Source organism: Spinacia oleracea, chromosome 2, assembly GCF_020520425.1.
Source record: "Spinacia oleracea cultivar Varoflay chromosome 2, BTI_SOV_V1, whole genome shotgun sequence".
In the NCBI taxonomy this organism is placed as follows: Eukaryota; Viridiplantae; Streptophyta; class Magnoliopsida; order Caryophyllales; family Amaranthaceae; genus Spinacia; species Spinacia oleracea.
This window is the reverse complement of record NC_079488.1, coordinates 93,626,093-93,648,180: the sequence shown is the minus strand read 5'-3', so window position 1 is coordinate 93,648,180 and position 22,088 is coordinate 93,626,093. Positions and strand designations below refer to the sequence as shown.

The 22,088-nt window shown below is 35.9% G+C and overlaps 2 protein-coding genes across 3 annotated transcripts; one reads left to right on the top strand and one right to left on the bottom strand.

Annotated features, from left to right (window-relative positions):
- The first annotated feature begins 2,538 nt into the window (after nucleotides 1-2,538).
- On the top strand, nucleotides 2,539-3,952 carry LOC110790569 (thioredoxin H1). The gene is made up of 3 exons (XM_021995348.2): nucleotides 2,539-2,696; nucleotides 3,389-3,511; nucleotides 3,607-3,952. Exons 1-3 carry the CDS (start codon nucleotides 2,607-2,609, stop codon nucleotides 3,784-3,786), a joined length of 393 nt encoding a protein of 130 aa, XP_021851040.1. The 5' UTR covers nucleotides 2,539-2,606; the 3' UTR covers nucleotides 3,787-3,952.
- A 1,306-nt stretch (nucleotides 3,953-5,258) lies between these two features.
- LOC110790570 (beta-galactosidase 3) lies at nucleotides 5,259-12,592 on the bottom strand. Of its 2 annotated transcripts, XM_021995349.2 has the most exons (19): nucleotides 12,099-12,592; nucleotides 11,474-11,569; nucleotides 11,198-11,310; nucleotides 10,987-11,053; nucleotides 10,762-10,854; nucleotides 10,421-10,564; nucleotides 10,244-10,332; nucleotides 10,035-10,140; nucleotides 9,835-9,922; nucleotides 8,377-8,495; nucleotides 8,135-8,296; nucleotides 7,873-8,051; nucleotides 7,272-7,369; nucleotides 7,034-7,143; nucleotides 6,836-6,946; nucleotides 6,645-6,758; nucleotides 6,346-6,548; nucleotides 5,923-6,259; nucleotides 5,259-5,812 (listed from the first exon to the last, which is right to left on the bottom strand). In XM_021995349.2, exons 1-19 carry the CDS (start codon nucleotides 12,264-12,266, stop codon nucleotides 5,702-5,704), a joined length of 2,508 nt encoding a protein of 835 aa, XP_021851041.1. In that variant the 5' UTR covers nucleotides 12,267-12,592; the 3' UTR covers nucleotides 5,259-5,701. The 2 variants fall into 2 exon arrangements, with proteins under 2 accessions (XP_021851041.1, XP_056693323.1); XM_056837345.1 differs by lacking the exons at nucleotides 5,259-5,812; nucleotides 5,923-6,259 and having other exon boundaries at nucleotides 6,361-6,562; nucleotides 12,099-12,573.
- Nucleotides 12,593-22,088: the final 9,496 nt, after the last annotated feature.

Genomic DNA, 22,088 nt, shown 5'->3' with positions numbered 1-22,088 from the left:
ATACGAGTGCTCGTTGTTGGAACAATTACAATTCGAACCCCAATCGCAGTCGAGATCAGGAATTCATTGCCCATAAGTACCCAGCAGCGATTGCGCCAAAGATTTAGAAGAGGAAGAACCCATGAATAATCTCAATAAAAACCCTAGAAATCTTCGATTTTCCCCTCAAATATTTCGAGAGATTCAACTTGCACCGAAGATATAGGACGAAAAAGGGGACAAAATTATAGGGAATCTGATCGGAATGATATACCGATATTAGCGTATGAAGATTTTTAATTGAAAAAATTTCAAACCTGATGGATTTGAAGAGACAAAGAGAAAACCGAGGCAGAGAAAACTAAGGTTTTCGAAGAACATAGAGTCTTTTAGAGGAGGGAGGGAGGGAGGGAGGGAGGGAGGGAGGGAGAGAGAGAGAGAGAGAGAGGGTGAAATGTGAGGAGAGAGGAGTGAAAACGACGGGATATAAAGGGGGGTGGGTGGGTGAATGGGGGAAGGGTGAATTAATTAAATAAGGGAGGGTGGGGAATTTCACGGTAGAATATGAATAGATTCTTAGGTACTTTTAGTAATTATAAAGATAAATAAGGGTATTTTGGTAAAAAAATCATGTCAAAAAATACTCCCTCCGTCCCTTAATACTCGACGTGTTTTGACTTTTTGCACTATTCACATAATTCACTTTGACCCTATTTTATTTATAGTATATGAAAACGAATGTTAGTATATAATGTATTGTTGGCTTCATCTTAATATATACTTTCAAAATATTAATATTTTTATAAGTTTTTATATTATGTAGTTAAAGAAATTGGTGGTCAAAGTTGTGCATTTGCAAACGTGTCCGGTCAAAACAGGTCGAGTATTAAGGGACAGAGGGAGCAGTATAGATTCCAAACAGGAATAACAAACAGGAAAGCCATTCCGGGAAACATAAATAACAAAAGGGAATGGAGGGAGTAGTTACTAAACACCAATAATCATTTATGCTGACTTAAAATTTCAACACCTTTTAAATTAAGATGACTTAATTGTGTTGTGAACGAGACCATGAAATACAACAATAGATAATGACATTACCAATAAAGTTTTGACTTAACGATTAAAACCAAGGGTTTGTATACAACATGTCTCAGATTCGAATAACAATAACGCTATTACTATTTACAACAAGTGAGGACATAACATCGGATGAGTGGACGAGTCAATTAGACGATCCAAGAACCCTTTTTCCATTGAAGACTTTATCATTTATTCCATTTAACATACACAACATATGAAAGGAATAATAACACAAACAAGAAATAAAAATTAACTTTACTTTCATTGTATTTCAAAGCTAAAATATTCTACAGCTGTATTGTGAAACTGCTAAAGAATATTAGAATCTATTTTTATAATCAAATAGAACTAAAATCACTTCAATCTTTGAACGTATGAGTTAGACTTTATGTTAAGAATTGTTCCTATTAAAATGCGTTTCTAAGAAAGTATGCCCTGTCACATGACGCCCTCCTCCTTTAATTTGCACATGTCATCCACATAAATACATAATATAGTTAATAAAATATTCAAATCCAAGACCTCATGATTTATGCACTAATATGACTTATCTACTTGGCCATGTCATGTTAGATGTTATCTTTTGCAAATGAAAAATAGTATTACATCTGTTTTAAAAAGATTTTTATACTTTCTGTTTTATTTCTTTTCATAAGGTTCTTTACCTTATCCTTTATATTTTGGGACGTGAAACTTTACTATCCTAACCTTCTCACCCCCACAACATTTCCAACTTTTCATTCACCTTTTTACAAATATCTCTTACTTTATTAATATTTTTATTATGTTTACCCATCTTTTTACACACTTCTTCCTTTGTATTAATTTTTGTACAAATATTAACTTTAAATGTCAGTTTGAATGGAGGTAGTAATAACAAAAAAAATAAAGAATAATATTTTCACAAATTCTTATTTATAAGGGTTGTACAATAAATAGTGTACACCATAGTAAAAGTTAACTCAAAATGTTTAAAAGTTAAGCTTATATATGTAAAAGTTATCCATTTTTTAGCGACAAATTTTTCATTTTAGTAAAACTTATTTGTTCAAAATCACTAATAATGTATAAAATTAATCATTTAACTCTTTAAAATGTTTATCTATCAACGTTTTTTTACTAATATAAAAATTAATCAAAACTAGGTTAAAGTTACAAAAAAATGGGTAAAAGTTATCTTGGTGTACAATAAATTTATTGTGCACCTAGTGCGCGCAAGACCTTTTATAATATTTTTAATTAAAAATTAATGGAAATTTTTTTATAAAAGACATAATCATAATTATCCGAATAATGACTTGAGGCATCGCACAAGTCTAAAAACTAGTTACAATAAAATGCCGTTCACGCATCACATGATTAAATACTACCACGTTAGGAGAAAAAGTAGTATTTAATCTGATTATTGAGCACCCCACGTTAGGAGAAAAAGCCCAGCCCAGCCCAGCCCAGAGGCCCAACTTTCTTTTCCACCTCTACAAATAATGATATCGTAGCTTCATTTCTCTCATCGTCTTCTAAATTAGAAAATATCAAGAATCAAAATGGCGGACAAAGTGAATGAAGTTGTCAGTTGCCACAACGTTGACCATTGGAAGGAGCAGTTTGAGACTGGCAAAACTTCTGGCAAATTGGTAACTTCTATTTTTTGATTCTTGAATCTCAGTTACGTAGTTTTTACAAATTTTGTTTTTTTAATGGGAATTAAAATAGAAAATTAGGAATGTGCGTTAGGTTTTTTTTTCTTCTAATGGCATTATTTTATATGCTTGGATAATCGATGCGTTTGAACTGTGATATTTTCTTTTTCCTGGGTATTTATACAATTTAATTGATGTTTGAATTGAATAATGACAATTTATTGGGACGATCAAACGCTTTATATATGTGAATTTGATTCTAGGGTCCAGGAAATAGAAATTGAGAATTCTGTTGATTGGTGATGGTGAAGTAACTGGAATTATGAAAATGTTAAGATTTGCGAAAGAGAGTTGCAAATTCTGATTATTGAGTGATTAGTTTGTTTAGGATACCCCCATTCTGTTTAATTTAGATCCTATTAGACTCCGACAATTCCGGATTCGAGCATGAACATCTATCGATTGGGGAAATCTCCTCCAACAGGTGCTGATAAAGCTGGAATAACCCCCGTTCCAGGTGATCGGAGCACTTGCTGGCTATGATCCTGAGTTGATTCCGATTGTTATTTTGGGGGATTTTTCGAGGTTTTGAGTTGTTGATTGGAGTAAGGATTAGGGGTTTAGAGAATGATGACTGAAAACCGTTATTGAGCTATTCGATTCTAACCTGATGCATTTGATGGTAGGTTGTGATTGATTTCACTGCTTCATGGTGTGCACCGTGCCGTTTTATTTCACCAATTCTGACTGATCTTGCTAAGAAGACCCCAAATGTGTTGTTTCTCAAGGTTGATGTTGATGAGTTGAAGGTAAATAGCTGAACTTTGAAAGCAAAATTTGTGCCCTTTTTACTTTATTGAATTGCAGGCTCATGAATTTGGTGTTGAAAACCCATTCCTTGCAGACTGTTGCTGAGGACTTTAAAGTTGATGCCATGCCAACCTTTGTTTTCCTGAAAGACGGAATGGAAATTGACAGGGTTGTGGGTGCAAAGAAAGAAGCCCTTGTGGAACTCGTAGCGAAGCATGCAGCTTCAACTTCAACTTCAACTGAAACTGTAGCTGTAACTCCATCAGCCATCTAATGAAGTTAACAATGAGATCATTGCTCGGTTGTGATAATTATGTTGTTAAGTACTGCTCTTAATGTTTTACCTTATCCTGGATTATGAATTCTTGTATGATTCAGCTTTGGATTTATGGTTGTTACAAATGACGGAATGGCGGATAATATTATTTTACTTTGTGTAATGTGCTTTTGATGTGTTGATCAATTGTTTCTATTTTAGTATTATTACTCTATCTGTTTAGAATTAGTTGTTGCATTGTTATTGTAATCTATACTGTGACAACTGAAATCGGATTGAAGGAGTATTGTTCAGAACTTGTAAGGGGAAATCGGATTCCTTCATCTGTACCTGATTCTCGGATATGGAGCAACTTGTAAGGGGAAGAAGAGATCAGCATATTGCTGGATTGTTTAATGATAAATAAATAAATAAAACTCTTAGAAAACAAGGTTTTCTGGTTTGTAACCAATACTATGATGGTCAAGGGTCTTTCTTAGATAGCAAGAATATATGCCTCAAAGGTCTTTTTCTATGAAGGTAAACGTGCCTTAAGCATCGTATTCCTTGCGCCCACATGACAAATTGAGAAAACGAATTGATGACTACATATCAAGGATTTGGTTTAAGCTCTTAGCTAATGCTTCAAACTTTAACTTGTTACTTCTTCTTTTTAAAGTACTTTAACTTGTTACTTGAATGGTCTATTGGTTTCAGATGAACTAAATTCAAATGTGGCCTGTATATTATTAGATACTCCGTACTAGATTAGGTCAAGTGCACGCACATATATTTAAAAATTATTATTTGACCATCTTTTTTATAAAATACTTATTTAACTAAGATATTTATCGCTTAAATCTATGTCTCGAACGTACTCATTTTATCATATAATATACAATTTTTGCTCTGTTACGTATTATATATTTTATACGTTTAATGTGCTGATTTGACCAAAATATTTGATATTCTTAATATGTTAATTTGACCAAAATATTAAGTAAGAATATTTTCTATTATTGATATAAAGATTTGAATAAAATATTAACGAAATTATCTAATATAATATCATATTCCATAATCATATACTCCATAATTCTTTCCATATATAAATGTTTATACAAGAGGAGAGAAAATAAGAAAAAGAATAGAGTAGATTTGTATTTTTAGGAATGAGTTTTTGGCGGGAAAATTTTACACCCGGGGGTGATATGTGTCATTTTTAGTGTCTGTTTTAATATAATGTAATAGATTTGACTTAAGAAACATCGCGGCAGGTCGAGGTTGTTTTTCTTATTGAAACTTTCTGATATGTATACGTCTGTTAGTTTTCCGAAACATGCCTGAAATGCGGGCTGCTGAACTTTTCCGCTCACGCTGCTAGCTGACTGTTATATTTTTGCATTCTGAAGTGCTGCAGATACATCTGTATTACTGTATGTGCCCATCAACTCACATCAACACTCAGCTTGTACTAATATCAAATAAAATTATAGCAAAAACTAATTACCCCATTTAATTACGCTCAGAAGGAAAACAAATCTTGTTCAAATCACATACTAATAAGGATGGATCACAAAACAAAGACGCGAAGAAGAAAAAACATCGAAGAGCTGACTTGTAAAAGCAATCACGAATTCTGCGTAACCTACTCCTGGAGCACTTATAAATAATACTCGATATAATTATCGACCCCTTCACTTTAATCCCATTCCCTAATAAAAGTTAAGGGAATGGCTACTATACACACAAACCTTTTCTATAATCTGCTCAAATGTGTATCCGTTTCCATATGCCATTGATAGTCTTCGACCTTTATTAATCTCCGTCTTCTTTTCTCCCCTTCCTTATCGCTTACTATATGAACACAAGCTGTCATAGAACTCTTTACACACTGGAAATTTCATGTCTGTTTTGGTTTTGGTTGATATAACTAAGAACAAATAGCTTCGACTGTTAGTCGTTTTAACACATTATGACATGGATCTCCTCCGAAGATTGAGTTGGATATAGCAACCGAGCATCTTTTTTTGCCAACACAAAGCTGCGCCAAGGGAAAAAAAATATGCAAATATTTGTAAAAAAAATCAATGCCTTTAGGTTATTTAAATAAAAGTTAATTAATGCAAACTTGAGGTAGTTAATAGATTGTACCTTCTCTACAATATCATGGGAGTTCTCAGAGTGGCATGCTCCCTTGAGGAAAGTTCCACAGGATCCGAATGGAGTGCCAAAACTTGCGAATTGGATGGATGAAATAGACTGCCCTGCTCCACACTGCAAATGAACCTTGGCATGGTGAACTATCTGGCGATCGCCGTTGGAATCTAACCGCCAGTTTTCAACCATTGCATGGTGTTCAAATGCATCACCACAAACACGTGACACTGATCTCTTCACCAGAGAGATCTTTGATGCATCCCCACCTAGTTCCTCAAAGATGACCATCAAATTTTGTCTTGGATTTAACCAATCCCTTGGAACATGGTACCTAGAATCCAACAGATTAACACCATTATATTATATTGTAATTCAGATTTCGGGAGTTGTTACTTGTTAGTGAATTCAGTTTATTACCATCTTTGGGTTGGGCTACCACAGCCAGATTGGCATTTTACTTGACGGTATGTTCCAGTATAACTGCAAGGTTTGCAGTCTCCCTTTGCATAATTAGTCCAATATCTTCCTATACTTCTACCATTGATCCATATTTCACCTTTACCCATGCTTTTCATATCTACTGCCAACGGTTCGACCCCTCCTGGTGCATCAAAGTTGGCCTGCAAATTTACAACTTTAATATTTCTAATTTTAATTAAAATGAACATCAGGGGGGGAAAAAGAAAAAAGAAGGCTTCCAAAGCATAGGTTTTTACCTTATACCAGGTCAGGGGTTGAGTACTCTGTGCAGCAAGTGAACCACGTATCCACTCAGTAGATGAGGCTCCATTAGGAGACGTTAATTTCATATTCTCCCCCTTCAATCCAACCTGTCATTCAAAGCTACCTAGTTTACGATTCGACCATTTTGAAACAAATCAACCTGTCAGATTTGTATGGAACTCACTTGATACGACCATTTTTGCCATGTTAAATCCCTCTTGCCATTGCCAAGACCATGCAATACCACTGGACCAAGGATTCCAGTATTCCATGATTCATAATGTGGCCCCACATTCTGAAGTAACAAATCAAATCAAGGATTCTTATTAGTGTGTTTCACAAGAGCAGGTTGAAGCATTTTAAATCGCAGTCGCAAGTTTACCGGTAAACCAACTGCCACACTTAGCAGCACAATTCTGTTCATTCCTGCATGAAGATTGACTGGTCCTTTAAAAGTAAACCTCCTGTCCTCCCTAGTCCCAAAAGCTGACCCTGTGTACAAGAATAACTTCTCTTTAATATCCGCTTCAGAAATCAAAACCCGATTTCATTTATAACCACACAATATTTATGCGCTCAGCACACTCCTAACTCAAAATTTTGATGAAGTGAAATTATACCTGAAGACTTTCCATTGACAAAAACATGAAGAGCATGCCCTGCTGATTGCACCATGAGACTGGGAGCTCCATGCAAATCTGACCGGCTAACATGGACACTGGAGTGATACAACGCCAAATTGTCAATATCTTTAATTTGGATGAAATTTGAAGCCAACAGAAAGAAGGCGGCAGATGAAAATGCTTAGATGCCAAAGAAAAGCTTTCATAAAAGCATAACAATTTCAGCATGCTCTTATGCATTACATAGCTCATTGATTTCACTTAAATACGCCTAACATGATAATGGTTTGTTGATGTAGTATGACATGAATCCTGGGTGAAAAAAGTTCACATACAGAAAGCATTCTGATCATTATTAGGAAATTATTAAATTTGAACTACATTAGTCTAAATCAAATGTTGCATTAGCTGACTTTTACTTGTGTGATTTCGGAGCAATAGTCTAGTCAACAATCCTTACAATCTAGGGTCTAACAGAAACAGCATCTTTTATAGTTACAGGTGTAATGCAAATTGCATTAGTCTTTTTGTCTGCTAACGTTTCCTGTCCAAAAAATAGGAGGTCGGCGGAAAAAGTTGAACAACTTAGGGGACTTACTTGGTCATGTACCAAAGATAGTCACTGCTATCTCTGGTGACATTGATCTGTTCTAGAAGTCCGACAGCTGTCATTGTTGGGCGCTCCTCCAGAGAAGAAAGATCTTCATCATAAATCTCCCACGAGGACAACTGAGAATTGGCTGGTAACATTTGCGTATGTGAGGTTTGAACTCCAACCTAGATAATAAGAAAAGAAGTCTCGTCAATGGAGTTATGGAAGAAAATAAAGTAGGCGAATAGTAAACGCACTTGTGACTTACCCTAGCGGTATTATAGACTACGTGTTTGCAATCAGGGAGTATGCTAATAGACCAAGCAGGCAAATCATAGTGCTCATTGTTGAATTTCACCCTTGCTGATGAAGTGAAATGGAAGTTGGAGAGGAAAGCAGCACAAGTTCCTTGGCCAGAGAAGACAAAAGCCTGCAAAAGTATGTTAATGTTTAATCAATCAAACAGCACAAGACAACAAGGAAAAAAGGATTTACAGTAAAGAAACTGACCTGATGATAGGTTCCCAATGAAGTGACTTTAGGTTCCGAAGAGAGTATTGCTCGTTCTGAAAGCTTGAGGGCTCGATGTAGATCTTTCAAGTGCCCATATTTGGGTTGCCTAATTAAACCTGTGTACAATAATGTGTGTATTGAAAGAGGTTAGATAACCACAAGTAATAACACTCTATAATATGTTACCAAGTACAATTTTCTAAACTAAAAAGGGCAAAAGAGATCTCTTAGACAAATGACCAGAAGATTGTCTTTTGTACCTCTTACACACCGTTTGGTGGTAAAGGTCTTTTTCAACCGATTTTAATGTTCTTTCCTCGCATAAATTATTACTAAGAGGGGGTAAAAAAAGAAAAAGATTCTCGTCCGAAGAAAAATGAAATGGGAAAGCAATCTCCATTTATGAGGAATACAAGTAGACAACCACTAGATTAGGTCCAGTACATGCACAGATATTGTAAAAACAATTAATGAAATATATAATTAAAATATTTCTCCCCTTAAAATTGCTGCATGATTAATAAATCTTGAACGTACACATTTAAGCTCTATTTTGTTCGACTTATTTTGTGTGTACTTATCTTATATGAACCTATCTGAACCTTACTAAAACAACTTCTGTTGCAAAATTTTCCCGCCAAAAACCTTTTCCTAAAAAATATATTTACTTTGTTACTTTTATTTTCTATCATTTTTTATAACCCGTTAAATATTGGATTATAGAATATGACAATTAATAGATACCACCAAATAATAATTTGTTAAAATGATTTTTGTAATACTTTAGTCAAATCAGTATATCGATAACGGAAAAGATATGTACTTAATATTTTGGTCAAATTAACACCATATCGAATATTTTGTAAAATTAGCATATTAAGCATATAAATTATGTAATTTACGTACTTACGTAATAGTAGGAAAATTAGATGATTAAATAAGTATCTTCAAGATTTAAATTAGTATGTTCAAGATTATTAGTTATGCATTAGTTGGAGGAGGAGAAATGTTTCACTTAAATATTTTATAAATAGATGGTCAGATAATAAGTTTAGAATATTTGACTTACCAAACCAAACAAACTCCCTTGCCAAACTCTGAATAAGTTTAGAATATTTGTGCATGCATGGGATCTAACCCAATGTTCTCAATATATTAATGTACTGTCTAGTAAAATTATCATGTATTGATATATGATCCACACAAGCTGGCCTGAAAGATTGATTAATTACACTGCTTTGATCACAAAAAGCAAATGAAATGTCAAAATGTTTTCTACATGATAATTAACGTCAAACTAAGTGAAAAGAGTTGTAAGAATTCACATGCAACAATAAAGACAGTAACATCATTCGTATTGTCAGATTTTCCTTTTTTACCTATTCTGTATCTACTGCAGGATATGTTATAAGTTGTACTTCCATAAAACACAAATATGCAAGATCAAATTCTTACCATATTCATCAATTGGGGCATCATAATCATAACTAGTTGTAACGAATGGTCCGCCAGCTGTTCGTTCAAAGTTGGTTCCACCATGGTACTGTCAGCAGAAGTGAACAACATCAGAAAGCCAGAAAGCAAAAGGGCCAGACATTAACCTTCTAATGTCAATAATAAAAACAATAAGAGGATGCTCATAAACAACTACTAACCATGTAATAGTTAATGTATGAACCACCGCTTTGTATGAAACGGGCAACTGCAAAAGCCAAATCTTCAACAGGTCGCTCGTGAACTGGACCTCCAAATTCGGAGAACCTGCAAATGACAGCAAATAATGTTAGCAGAAAATATGAACAAAGTGCAAAAATGACTGCAACAAAGAAACCAATACTAGAAGTTGTAAGAGCAAATACATTACCATCCACTCCAAGCTTCAGTCCACATCTTGGGTTTGTTTGGTTTGTTAGGCTTGAAATAATCACAGTAGAAACCATTGCATGTGTTTATCTATTGCCAGAAAGCAAAAAAGAAAAAAAAATCAGTGAAATTGTCCATTCATACTAATTGTTAATCTGGAGGTACGTTTATAATTTACCATAGGCTCCGGGGCATCATCTTCCTTACACATCAACCACGGGACTCCAGTTCTTAATCCATCCGCCATTTTCGCAGCCCAATCTATGTATGCTTTACCAGGGGCCCCAAATTCCTTAAGCTCTGATCCATACTCATTTTCAATCTAATAAACATACATGTTCTAATCACGCGAGAGCTTGCACATGAATTCATATAAACACATCAAATTATAGGAGTATACCTTCAACTTTTTTCTTTCACATTTCTTATAAACATACAGGTGAAAACTGAAATTTGATGCAGATAATTGAAAACTTGAAAAGATATACATGGTAGAGGAGAAGAATTATGACAATAGACCTGAGATAGGATGATCGGACCACCCTGAGAAGCAAATAAATTCTCACTTTTCATCATACCAACAATCTTCTCAGTGAAACCTTGCATTGCTCTCTGTATAATTATAAAAGTAACAAAAAAAGTAAATCATGCATCAGTATCTTTCAGCTGAGATCACAAAGTCAGCTACCTAAAAACTATAAAAGAATCCGGAAAACTGTAAATTTGCGAAAATTTCTTCAGGACCTTAAATGGCTCATTGTCTGTTCGGAAGCTGATTCCAGGGACATACTTCAACCATACAGGAAACCCACTGCATCCAATTGAGGTGAAAACAGAAAATAGATTACTCATAAAAGCCAGAAAAATGTCCCAAAGAAAATAAAAAACATTAAATTGCTCCAATTTTAAGGAGTTCAAACAGTCATAGAATTTATTCCAGAACAAAAATAATTACCCAAAATTCCATTCAGCACAAACATAGGGACCAATGCGGAGATTTACATATAGTCCATTTCTATGAATTGTCTTGATGAATCTTACTAAGTCATATCTCCCTTCAAAGTGATACTGCAAAATCCAAATAAATTTTCACATATTAGAACCTTAGACCATAGTAAAGTACTTCCTTTGTCCAAAATTAATAGTCAGGCCATGTAGATAGTGTGGTTTGAATTAGTAAGAAAGTAGAAACAAAAGGGAAATAAGAAAAATACAGATCCAAGAACAATACTTTTCCAGGGGAAGGCTCATGCCCATTCCAGAATACATAAGTATCAATAACATCCAGACCTCCAACTTTCGCCTTCCTTATAAGATCTTCCCACATCTGCAATCACATACATCTAGAATTCACACAAACTAATTACGGAAAAAAAGGTAATTAACGATAAAAAAAACCCATTTCATATAAAGAAGATAATCCTCACATCAGCATCACAATTTATTTATTTTGAAGTATTAAGATTAATTTGAAATTATTATGGAGTAGATATTAAACAAATCCATTAAAAATCTAATTAATAACAAAAACCCATTTCAACTAAGGAGCTAATTCCACATCAGCATTCACCAAAATAAAATCATTTCAATATGTTACAATTGATTCCAAAATATATCGAAATTAAACAAACCCATTAAGAAATGAACTAATAACAAAAACCCATTCCACCAAAGTAGCAAATTACCACATCTGCACACTCAAGAATCAAACTAAAATAGCTCAAATGTTAACAATTAATTTCAAACTATCTAATAATTAAACAAACCCATTTAAAAAAATAACAAAACCCCATTTCAGCATTTTAATAAAGCAGCAAATTTCACAAAAAATAATTAGAGAAAAATAGAGAATTTACATCGGGGGTACTTCTGGGATAATGAATAGAACCAGAAATGAGGAGTTTGCGTTGGCCATTGATGATAATACCCTTACTATCATAAGTTATTTTAGCAGAATTTATCAACTGAAATAAACCCAGAAAAATGCTGAATATTATCAGCTTAGAAACTGTATTTGTTCCCATTATTCTTCTTCTCCCCTGTTTTTCTCTCTGCAAAACTCTGTCTTTCTCTCTCTAAAACTCTCTGGTTTTCTGGGTTTTTGTTGGACTGCTTGTCTCTCTAAAACTCAAAGAAATTGGGATCTTTATAAATGTGAAAACAGTATGGATGAAGTTAACTTGTTCTCAAATCTGATCTAAAAATGGCCAAAAATAATCAGAATAAAATTTTCAAAAAAAATTGTAGATTGGATGGAAGGTAGTGGGAGAAGTAGGCCACACCTCCATGCAAGAGTACAGTACAGCAGTGTGTTCACTCTCTCACTCTCACTGCCCACATAAATAATGTGAAAAGAGGGTGGAAATTAGTGAAAAAAGAGAATTTTTAACATAGAGTAAATTAAAAAATTGCAAGTGGTAAAAAATAAAGAATTGCAAGTGGGTCCTAAAGAAGTGGGAAATTAAATTTTTGGAACGTTTGAGCTCTTGAAACCATGGAAGATTTGATTAACTTTGAAGCCGATTCTTGCTCCACTAAATATGTGGAAGAAGTTTCTAATCCCAATTTAATAGAAACTAAATAAGACATTTGACAATTTTTTTGTGAAAGTTAATTTGGCTTAAGGTTGAATTTTGTGATAATTATTTACTCACTTGATATTTGATTAGTAGGTGTAGTTCTTAATAAGTCCATTGAAGTAGTTGAAATCTACAAGTGGTTGCAAATGAAGTTAATCTCATTGTGTTAGTTTTCAATTGCATGCATCATTTGGTGTCCAACTTTACCAAAATTTGAAGAAAAAATATTAATAACAAATATATGTGAATGCATCAATTTGTATAAAAATGAGTTTATGTTTCGAGATAAGATCAAATGAGATATTTATACTTTATCTGAACTTACACCAACTTATTATTTCCTCCGTTCTGTAATGAGATTCATTTTTTAGTTGTCTCGTTTATCAATGCATATTTTATACTTCCTCCATTTCTTAAATATTGCATCACGATTGATTTTACGCCATATCGATACGAATCTAACAAGATCTCACATGACTACAGTTTTTCTTAGGTAGGAATCGCAAAAAATGACCAAAGTCTACGGTGAATAGTGTAAAAAAACAAGATGGTGCGATATTTTATGAAACAGATGAAGTATTATTTTTTATCTATAATTACATAATATTACAAATTATAGAATTTTGATATTGTGAAAATACTCATTAAATCAAACAAGACATCTAGAAGATTATCTGCAATCGTAAATGGTGTCAAAATTCTGAATTGAAATATCATTATGGACAAGTGAGTATAATTTACTACTGTCGCCTTTTCTTTTTGTTCTTCAAATTATGATTGTGCAGTTTTGCATATCTTTACCCATTGATATATTCAATTTATTTTTTGCCTATATTAATTTAGGGACAAATTGTCTATTAGTACATACAGTGAAATCTGACTAGGACAATGGTTCACTCAAACTTGTTCCGATCCACAAGACACTAATCCAGCTAGGTGATGGGCCATAAAATTTTCATCCCTCTTAATATGAGACCAATAAATGAAATCAAAGGAAATACAAATAATGCAAACACCATCTAGTAGTGAGATCAAATCCCAGAAGAAGATATACCCCTTAGTAAGACAGTTGATCACAACTTGGCTATCCGATTCCAACACCAAGTATTTCATGACATATCTTCGAGCTAATTGAGCAACAAACACACTTTGCATTCTGCAATCTCACAAGGCCAGCGACCTCGCATTATACACCCCGCAAATAGAATTTCGCCTTTGTCATTGCGGCCAACAACTCCCTGGCCAACCCAGCCATCAATAGCTAAATGGGCATCATAATTAATCTTTGCCACGTCGACGGAGGGAGGCCTCCAACTCTTTGGGCTGCGATGTGGAGGCTTAAGCTTGGCCCCATAAATCTTTCTACTGTACTTGTTAAAATCCTCCACCAAACGTCGAACTCTGTCTACTACCACGAGATGCAGAGTGTCCTTATTATTAAACACTTTGTCGTTCCTCCCGTTTCACGTGTACTACATGAGAGCAGCTCCGTGTTTCTTGAGACTTTCCAGTTTTTCCTTCCAAGACTCAAGCAACTCCTTGAATTCGACAAATCCATCCTTGCACACCAAAGTTGTGCACGCACACTCCTGCCACAAATCGTTGACCATAGGGAACTCGAAGAGTCCATGGCAGACAGTTGCAGCTTCCTTGTTACACCATGGGCATGTGTCAAAGTCAATCATGTGTCTTTCTTTCAGTAGAGCACGCACTGATAGGGAACCTGTGCATGCTCCCCATAGAAAACGTCGGACTTTGGGGATGGTTTCGAGCTTCCACAAGTCGACCCTTGATTGGTGGTATTTATCAAAATCACACGACTTTCCAAGCATGTAGGTCAGAGTATAGCCCGTCGGAGTATGTGGGAGCATGTATACTTAAAGATATAGCCATTATGCAGCTCGGCAAATGTTGCACGCACTAACTCGTAATTCATTTCCATCCTCTTGAAATCAATAAGGTCGCTAACGAAGGTTACCTCATCCTTTTAGTAGTCAAAATGCGGTTGCCTTGATCGTCGGCAACCCATGCTTCATCCCAAATGTTGATGCTACTTCCTTTGCCTTATTCGCCAAATAAGACCTTCTTTAACTAGAGCTTTTAATTGAACCCCAAATACTTCTCCACGAGAAGTTGTCCACTTAGCCCAAATAAGAAGAAAGAAATTCCCCATGAGGGTGGTATTTGTCTCGCATCACCCACCCAAGTAGAGATTTGGGGCAAGAGATAAACCTCCACGCTTGACGACCTAGAAGTGCCTCATTGAAAACTACCATATCACAAAAATCAAGGCCGCCTAGGCACTTTGGAGTGCACATAGAATCCCAACCGTGACAGTGGACTTTAAGTTAGGAGCCTGAATTCCCCCACCAGAATTTGGTGTTCATGTCCTTTCAGTCTTCGAGTTTCTTCCAAATCATGCCTTTCAAAGCCGCAAATACTGACTTTCTGATCTCCCAACAATTGTGGGAATGCACAAGTAATTCTCGTGATAATCTACCAGTCTCATCTTCAAAAAATAAACTAGCTCTGACTGATTTGACTCATACACACCGTACCTTTGCTAAAGGAAACCTCCTATTTTTCTTTATTAATTTTTTTCCCAGAAGATGCTTCATAACTGTTGAGTAAATCAACTACCTTTCAACATATATTCCTCTCAGTTATCCAAAAAGCAGACTATCGTCTGCAAATAAGAGATGAGAGATCATGGGCCATTTAGACTGACTCGCTCCCAATGAACAGGACTCCACCACCACCTTGGAAATTAGACATGAAAAAGTATCTGCAATCATAATAAAGAGGTACAAGGATAAGGGATCGCCTTGCCTCAAACCCCCGGGAGGGTTTGACATTGCCACACACCCCTCCGTTAATAATGAAGGAATAAGACACCGTAGAAAACAAATCTCATCAATACTTGAATCAAATTCTCCGCAAACCCCATCTTACAAAGAAGACGCTCCATAAAATACCATTCCACCCTATCACAGGACTTTCTCATGTCAATCTTTAAAGAAATTGCTCCCTTCTTTCCCATACTCCTTTTCTTCATCGTGTGAAACAACTCAAGAGCAATGAGAGCATTGTTAGTAATCAACCTACTGACAGGATAAAGTCGTATCACCTAATCAAAGATAAACCTAAAATCACTAGCTAAATAGCATGGGAAGTCGAGATCGAATCCACAGGGAAACAACGTTCTTTCTACTATTAAAATAGGGGTCTAGACTATTAGGGAACAGATAAAAGTGTTGGTTTATATTACTAAAACTAAGACAATAATAAAATAGGGAAATGTTAATATTAAAGGAATTTAGGGCAACGGTTCACCACAAATGCAGACCATGATTGGACAACGGACAACAACAATCAATCAATAACCATAAATGAATCTTATGAATTCCTTAGGAAAATATAACTAGCAGGCTCTCGCTATGTACTAGAAACAAATCCTATCTAATAGCCACAGATCAAAAACATCAGATTTATACCTCTCGGCGCATAATCTAAGGTTAATCAAACTCAATCAAAATAGCCCGGCCGAACAGAATTGACGAACAATTAGAATAAGCTATAGAAATCACAATCAGTCAATCTAATCAAGTCCAAATCCATTCCCAATCATGCATTCATGGATCCCCTAAACCCTAGAAAATTAACTACTCACGCATGATTGAATTAAACAAAATAACAATATTTAATGAAATTATGATTTAAAGCAATTAATAAAACAAAGGAATGAATGGAAATTGAATAATAAAGTTAAGGAATGAGACAATACCTAAACGAAGAACGAGGAAATAATTGAAAGGTCCGGGCTTTAATTAAAATGAAAATAAATTTTTAATAATATTTGAGAGCAAAATAAACTAAGTAAAGGTTTTAAAACTAGAGAATAAGATGTCCAATACAAATAACTAAGGGCTATATTTATAGTCTTTCAAAAAACAAAACAAAAAACCCAGAAATGAACTAAGTAAAACGCGCCCATAGGTTGTCGTCGCCCGATCGGGCAATTAATGGGCCGCCTGATCGGGCGAATAACTCGCAACCCGCCCGATCGGGCAGACATCCACCCGTCGGGCGGAATTAAAGTCTTCCTTGCTTGCAGCGTGACAGGCGCCCGATGGGCACCGCGTGACGGGCGCCCGATCGGGAGCGTGCCGAAAGGGGAATTCTCCTTTTAGCTCGCCCGGTTGGTGTCCCTTCGGCCACCAATCGTAGGGTGATCGGTTCGACGCGTCCTTCTTCATCTTAATCACCGAGTCTAACTCTTGGGGCTCAAACATGAACATTCTAGGCTCCCAATAGTTGACAATGATCGTCCCGAACTAATCGGGATCGCCGTAGTGGCCCGTAATATCACGAAACGAGCCTAAAAAGGCCAATTTCTCTTCAAACGGCCTGAAATCTCAAGACACACTACACAACACATATTGGTACTCAAAATGGCTCCTAAGATCTCATTTAACAAATGAAAGTACGAAGGGACGGGGGTTAAAATACTATAAATAATGCATATATCAAACTCCCCCAAGCTAGATCTTTGCTTGTCCCTAAGCAAAGAAATCATCGATGAATACATAAATCAACTTCACCCCAAAAATAACATAAAACAATGGATATGATTCAAGGTAAAATCCAACAAGTATGTATCAATGCCAACCAATCAAATCCATTCGACCATAAATCCTCCCTAGCAATCGTCACGCGGAGTGAATCACAAGTGCATATGGAATTCAAGACTAGTGCTCGCACACTCTTCACTCATTTATGTGGCGGGTAAAAGATGTACATGTTCGCTCTCCTCCAACAATATATGTGAACAATGTCTTCCCAAACTCAACACTCGTGTGTTTAAAAAGGACATGCACTCAACCTAACAGTCGACTCGGAATATGTTATGTCATAACTTGAATTGATAAACAACTACTATTACATTAAGGTCGGAAGATCTTCAAAACTTGTGATGTTAGGCTTAGGTAAGAGCGTGGAAATTTTGGGTAAAAATAAGCTTAAAGCATTAGCTTTGGGGAGCAAAAATCCTAGCGAAACCCATGATCAAACCTAAACGATGACCACAACTCTCCCACTCAACACATGATAATGCAACAAACGAACCGGCTACACTATACTTTTTCACCTTTTTCATCTGTATAACCGATCACTCGTAAAAATATGAAATTGCGATACTTGAGTGAAATTATGCCTTGAATTTTTCTGAAAATAATGAATTTTGTTTTCCTTTTTGCTCAATTTCTTTCTTTTTCCTCTTTTTTCTCCCTCTTTTTTGGGAACCTTCACATTCTCAATCCTCCTCATTTTTTTGCTCATTTTTTTCTAATCATCACACAAGGACAAGAAGAACTCCCTTTCCTTTTCTAATACCCAAATTGTTCTTACATGAGGCAAACTACAACTCACTCGCCTCACTCACTAATAGTTCCCTCAAGCCAAGTTTGGGACTAGTAATTAATTGGGCTTAAAGGGATTGTAATATGGCTAGTGACCGAATAAAAAGGGCACAGGCAACAACATGGGTATCAAGAAGGGAACAAATGTATCTATAATCATCTGTAGGCCACCTAAAACAAAAATACCTTCGTCCTCCTCGATGTGCATGTATATGAGCCATAAAACACTTCTAACAGTTGTAAACAAATACTCAAAATCAATGACATACCAGGAAGTTAACACACATTCCTAACCAAATCAACTAGCCAAGCACCAAGTCCGCAAATAGTTAGTCAAAGTTGACTCATGTTAAGGTACCAAAATATTCGAATATCAAATCATGGCCAACACATCAACATTGTTCGTCATCAAATACCAAGAATCAAAACAATTTTCAATCTAGGGGCACATGGAAGCATGATTTTTGTATTCATCGGAAAGTAGTTTTGTTCTTTTTTTTTTCTTTTTCAAAGCAATAAATTTATATATAAAGCAAATAAACACACCAAAGCAATAAATAGAGTATATAAAGGAAGAAGAGAAAACGTACATAATATATACATGGAAACATGAACACCCCCCAAGCTAAATCAGATAATGTCATCATTGGCTTAGAAGGGTATGCAACCATCTCCAGCTCATCACTGATGGCCTGCGCCATCATCATCCATACCATCTCCATCATGGCCACCATGCCCGCTAGGTCCCTCTCCATACCCCGGGAAATCAGTATGTCCATAGTAGCTAGTGGGTGTAAATGTACCCATACCTCCCGGTACTCCATATCCGTCCGGGGGATAGCCAAACCCAAGAGGAGTACTGGGCCTCCTGAGGCACAATTCTCTGCCTAGAAAATTGGTCATAGATAGGGAACATATCCCTCTGGTGATCGGTCTCGAAGTGATCGAAACGGATCTCTAGTCGGTCCATGCGCTCCTCCAAAGAGCGATGCTCCCCTTGTGGAGCCGGGCTAACACTAGCTCTAGCCTCTCTCTCCCGACGTCCTCCCCTACGGAAGTAGGTGCGAGGATGGGGCTCGGGCAGCTTTGGCTGTTGTGGCTGGGGTAGGGGGTCAATGTTATCACTCACGAAGAGGTAGTGCTCTTGGCCGGGTCGAAACCTGGTGCGGCCCTCGGAGTCGGGCAAAAGGAAAAGCCTATGCCTCTGAAACACCCAGTACATAGAACCAGGGCGAAGTAACTGATGCTCGACGTACAGTCGGCGCAATGATGCAAAGTATGTTAAATCAATCAAGTTACATCTCAGAACCGGCACATGCACTACAAGAATTCGGGATTTTACCTACTGGAATTACCGACTACTATAAAAGTAGTCGTAAAAAACTTATTTACCGACCATTTTAAGTGTAGTCGGTAATTACCGACTGTTTTAAGGGTAGTCGGTAAATTACCGACCATTTTTAGAGTAGTCGGTAATTAAATTACCGACTATATTTTTACATTTACCGACCATATGGGTATTTTTGATTTTCGAAAATATCTAGAGTAGTCGGTATTTTTATTTCACTCACCTACTTTGGGCTTTCTCCCCGTTAACCCTAGCCCATATAAAAGAGAACCTTAACCTCCCTCTCTCTCCTCCTCTCAGTCGTTCCTCTCTCTTCTCTCACCTCCCTCTTCCTTCAAGCTCCTCCTAACCGTTCCTCTTCATATTATTCAATCTGTTGTTCTGAAAATGAAACTCGCCCTTCTCATCATCATTTTCATCATCATTTCGAAGATCGGGTGAATTCAGAAACTCAAGGTAAACCAGTACGAACACATCAAAGTTTTTCGGATTGATTTTTTTTTTGGATTTGATTGGTTTTCTTTGTTTGTTTCATTTAGATCTGTTTGGTTCACTTTGTTATTTTTTTGTTTAAATATGTGCGAATCCATTGAGGACTTTTGTCGAACATGTTGCGTGCTTGCAGCAACCGAAGGCGAAGAAGAGGGAATATAAGAGCGTTTCTTGATGGGTTGTTGGGGTGGTGAAATGGATATCAAATTTCGTGGTTCCATCTCAGAATAAAGCTCTCGATCTAAATTGATTCCCACTTTGAGATTGCTGCACGTAGAATTGATGATTATATTTTATTTGATTCAAGAAATTGAAGAATTGAAGATCTAAGTTGTTGGAATTTTGTTTTGTTCTTTAATTCATCATTCATCATGTACTTGTATTAACTTCTTATTGGATATAAAATTTTGATTGTTTTTGAGTTTTGTTTCAATGTGTGAATGAAATTATATGTTTGATTTGAAAATCAATTTTTTTTAATTTCAGAAGAGATTAAAATAAAACCACAGCTGGTATTTCCCAGTTGATGGTTTTGTTTTGTTTTTTTTTTAATTTTTTAATAAAAATCACCGACCATTATAGTAGTCGGAAGAATACCTACCACTTTAGTGGTCGGTATTTTACCGACTACCATTTTGGTTGGTAAAATACTGACCACTATAGTGGTCGTTAATTTTCCGACAGCTAGTAGTCGGGAAAGTAGTCGGTAATTTTCCCGACTACTTTTCAGTCAGAATTTTGCTAAATACCGACCAGGTTAACTCCGACTACACGTTAACGACTAAAAGTAGTCGGTAAATGTTTAACCGACCAAAATCAGCTTTTTACCAACTGTTTATGATGGTTGGAATTTTGCTGTTTTGTTGTAGTGATGGTTTGCCTCAACAAAATTCATAGTAGACATGGCAATGTGGGTGATCAACCTATTAAGAGTAATACGTATGGTAAAACGGTGAATTGCCACCGATTTGAGGTGACTAGCTAGGTGGTGGACCAAATTCATTCCGTAGCTATTATCTCCTTCATACACATAGTCACCAATAATCTTCAACTCTTGACTCCTAACATTTTGGGGCTCATCCCTCCCAAAGATAGTAAACCCTAGGAATCGAAAAAAAATGGAGACTGGGTGTTGCACATTACATTAGAAGCATGTAAATGTTGCAAACTAGCAGGCGCATCATTTCCAGTCAATTTTCCCCACATTTCAGCATTGTTGTGGGTATCCTCGGGGAATCTACTATGCTCAACAGATAATCCAAAAATCCTACCAAAATCCCTAATGTTCATTTCAACATCTTGATTCATCAATCAAAAGAACACACGTACTATGTCCTTATGCCCATTCTTATGCACTTCAAATGAACTCAAAAACTCAAGCGTTAACCATTTGAAAGTTGAAATATGCATAGTGCATATATGCACTTCAAATGAACTCAAAAAAAATGCACAATGCTTATAGTTGAAATATTATATATGCACGTTAAGTTAAAAAAAATACATATTTGAGGTTCTCGCCGTAGAAAAAAAGAATCATTTGAACCCAAATCTATAAGGTTATTCGTTTAATTTAAATTCTTTGATCTTTGATCTTGTAGTGGTGGAAGTTGACCCAACCCAGCGACCCTAACCATCCGACTCAATATAACCTTCTTGTTTGTTAGACAGTGTTTAGTACAGTACGTAGGAAAATTGATATATGAACCACAACTTTTAGAGTTAGTAATTTAGTAGTACTTGTGGCATTTGATCGAGTCACCTAGGTCATAACTCTTGTGAGTAGTGTATTATTTACAATTTTGACACGATTGCTAACTGAATGTACTGCATGCACTTTGATCGATCTGTTAAGTGACCTGGCCTGGTATGTCAGATTGTAGCTAGGAATGAAGGAACATGAAACATTCAATTATATATATTGTTCCTACATAATTTAATTTGTTCGCTCAAACAGTATATACTGTACTTGCGATTTCTCATTAGTGGTTAATGGTTATGGACTTATGGCCC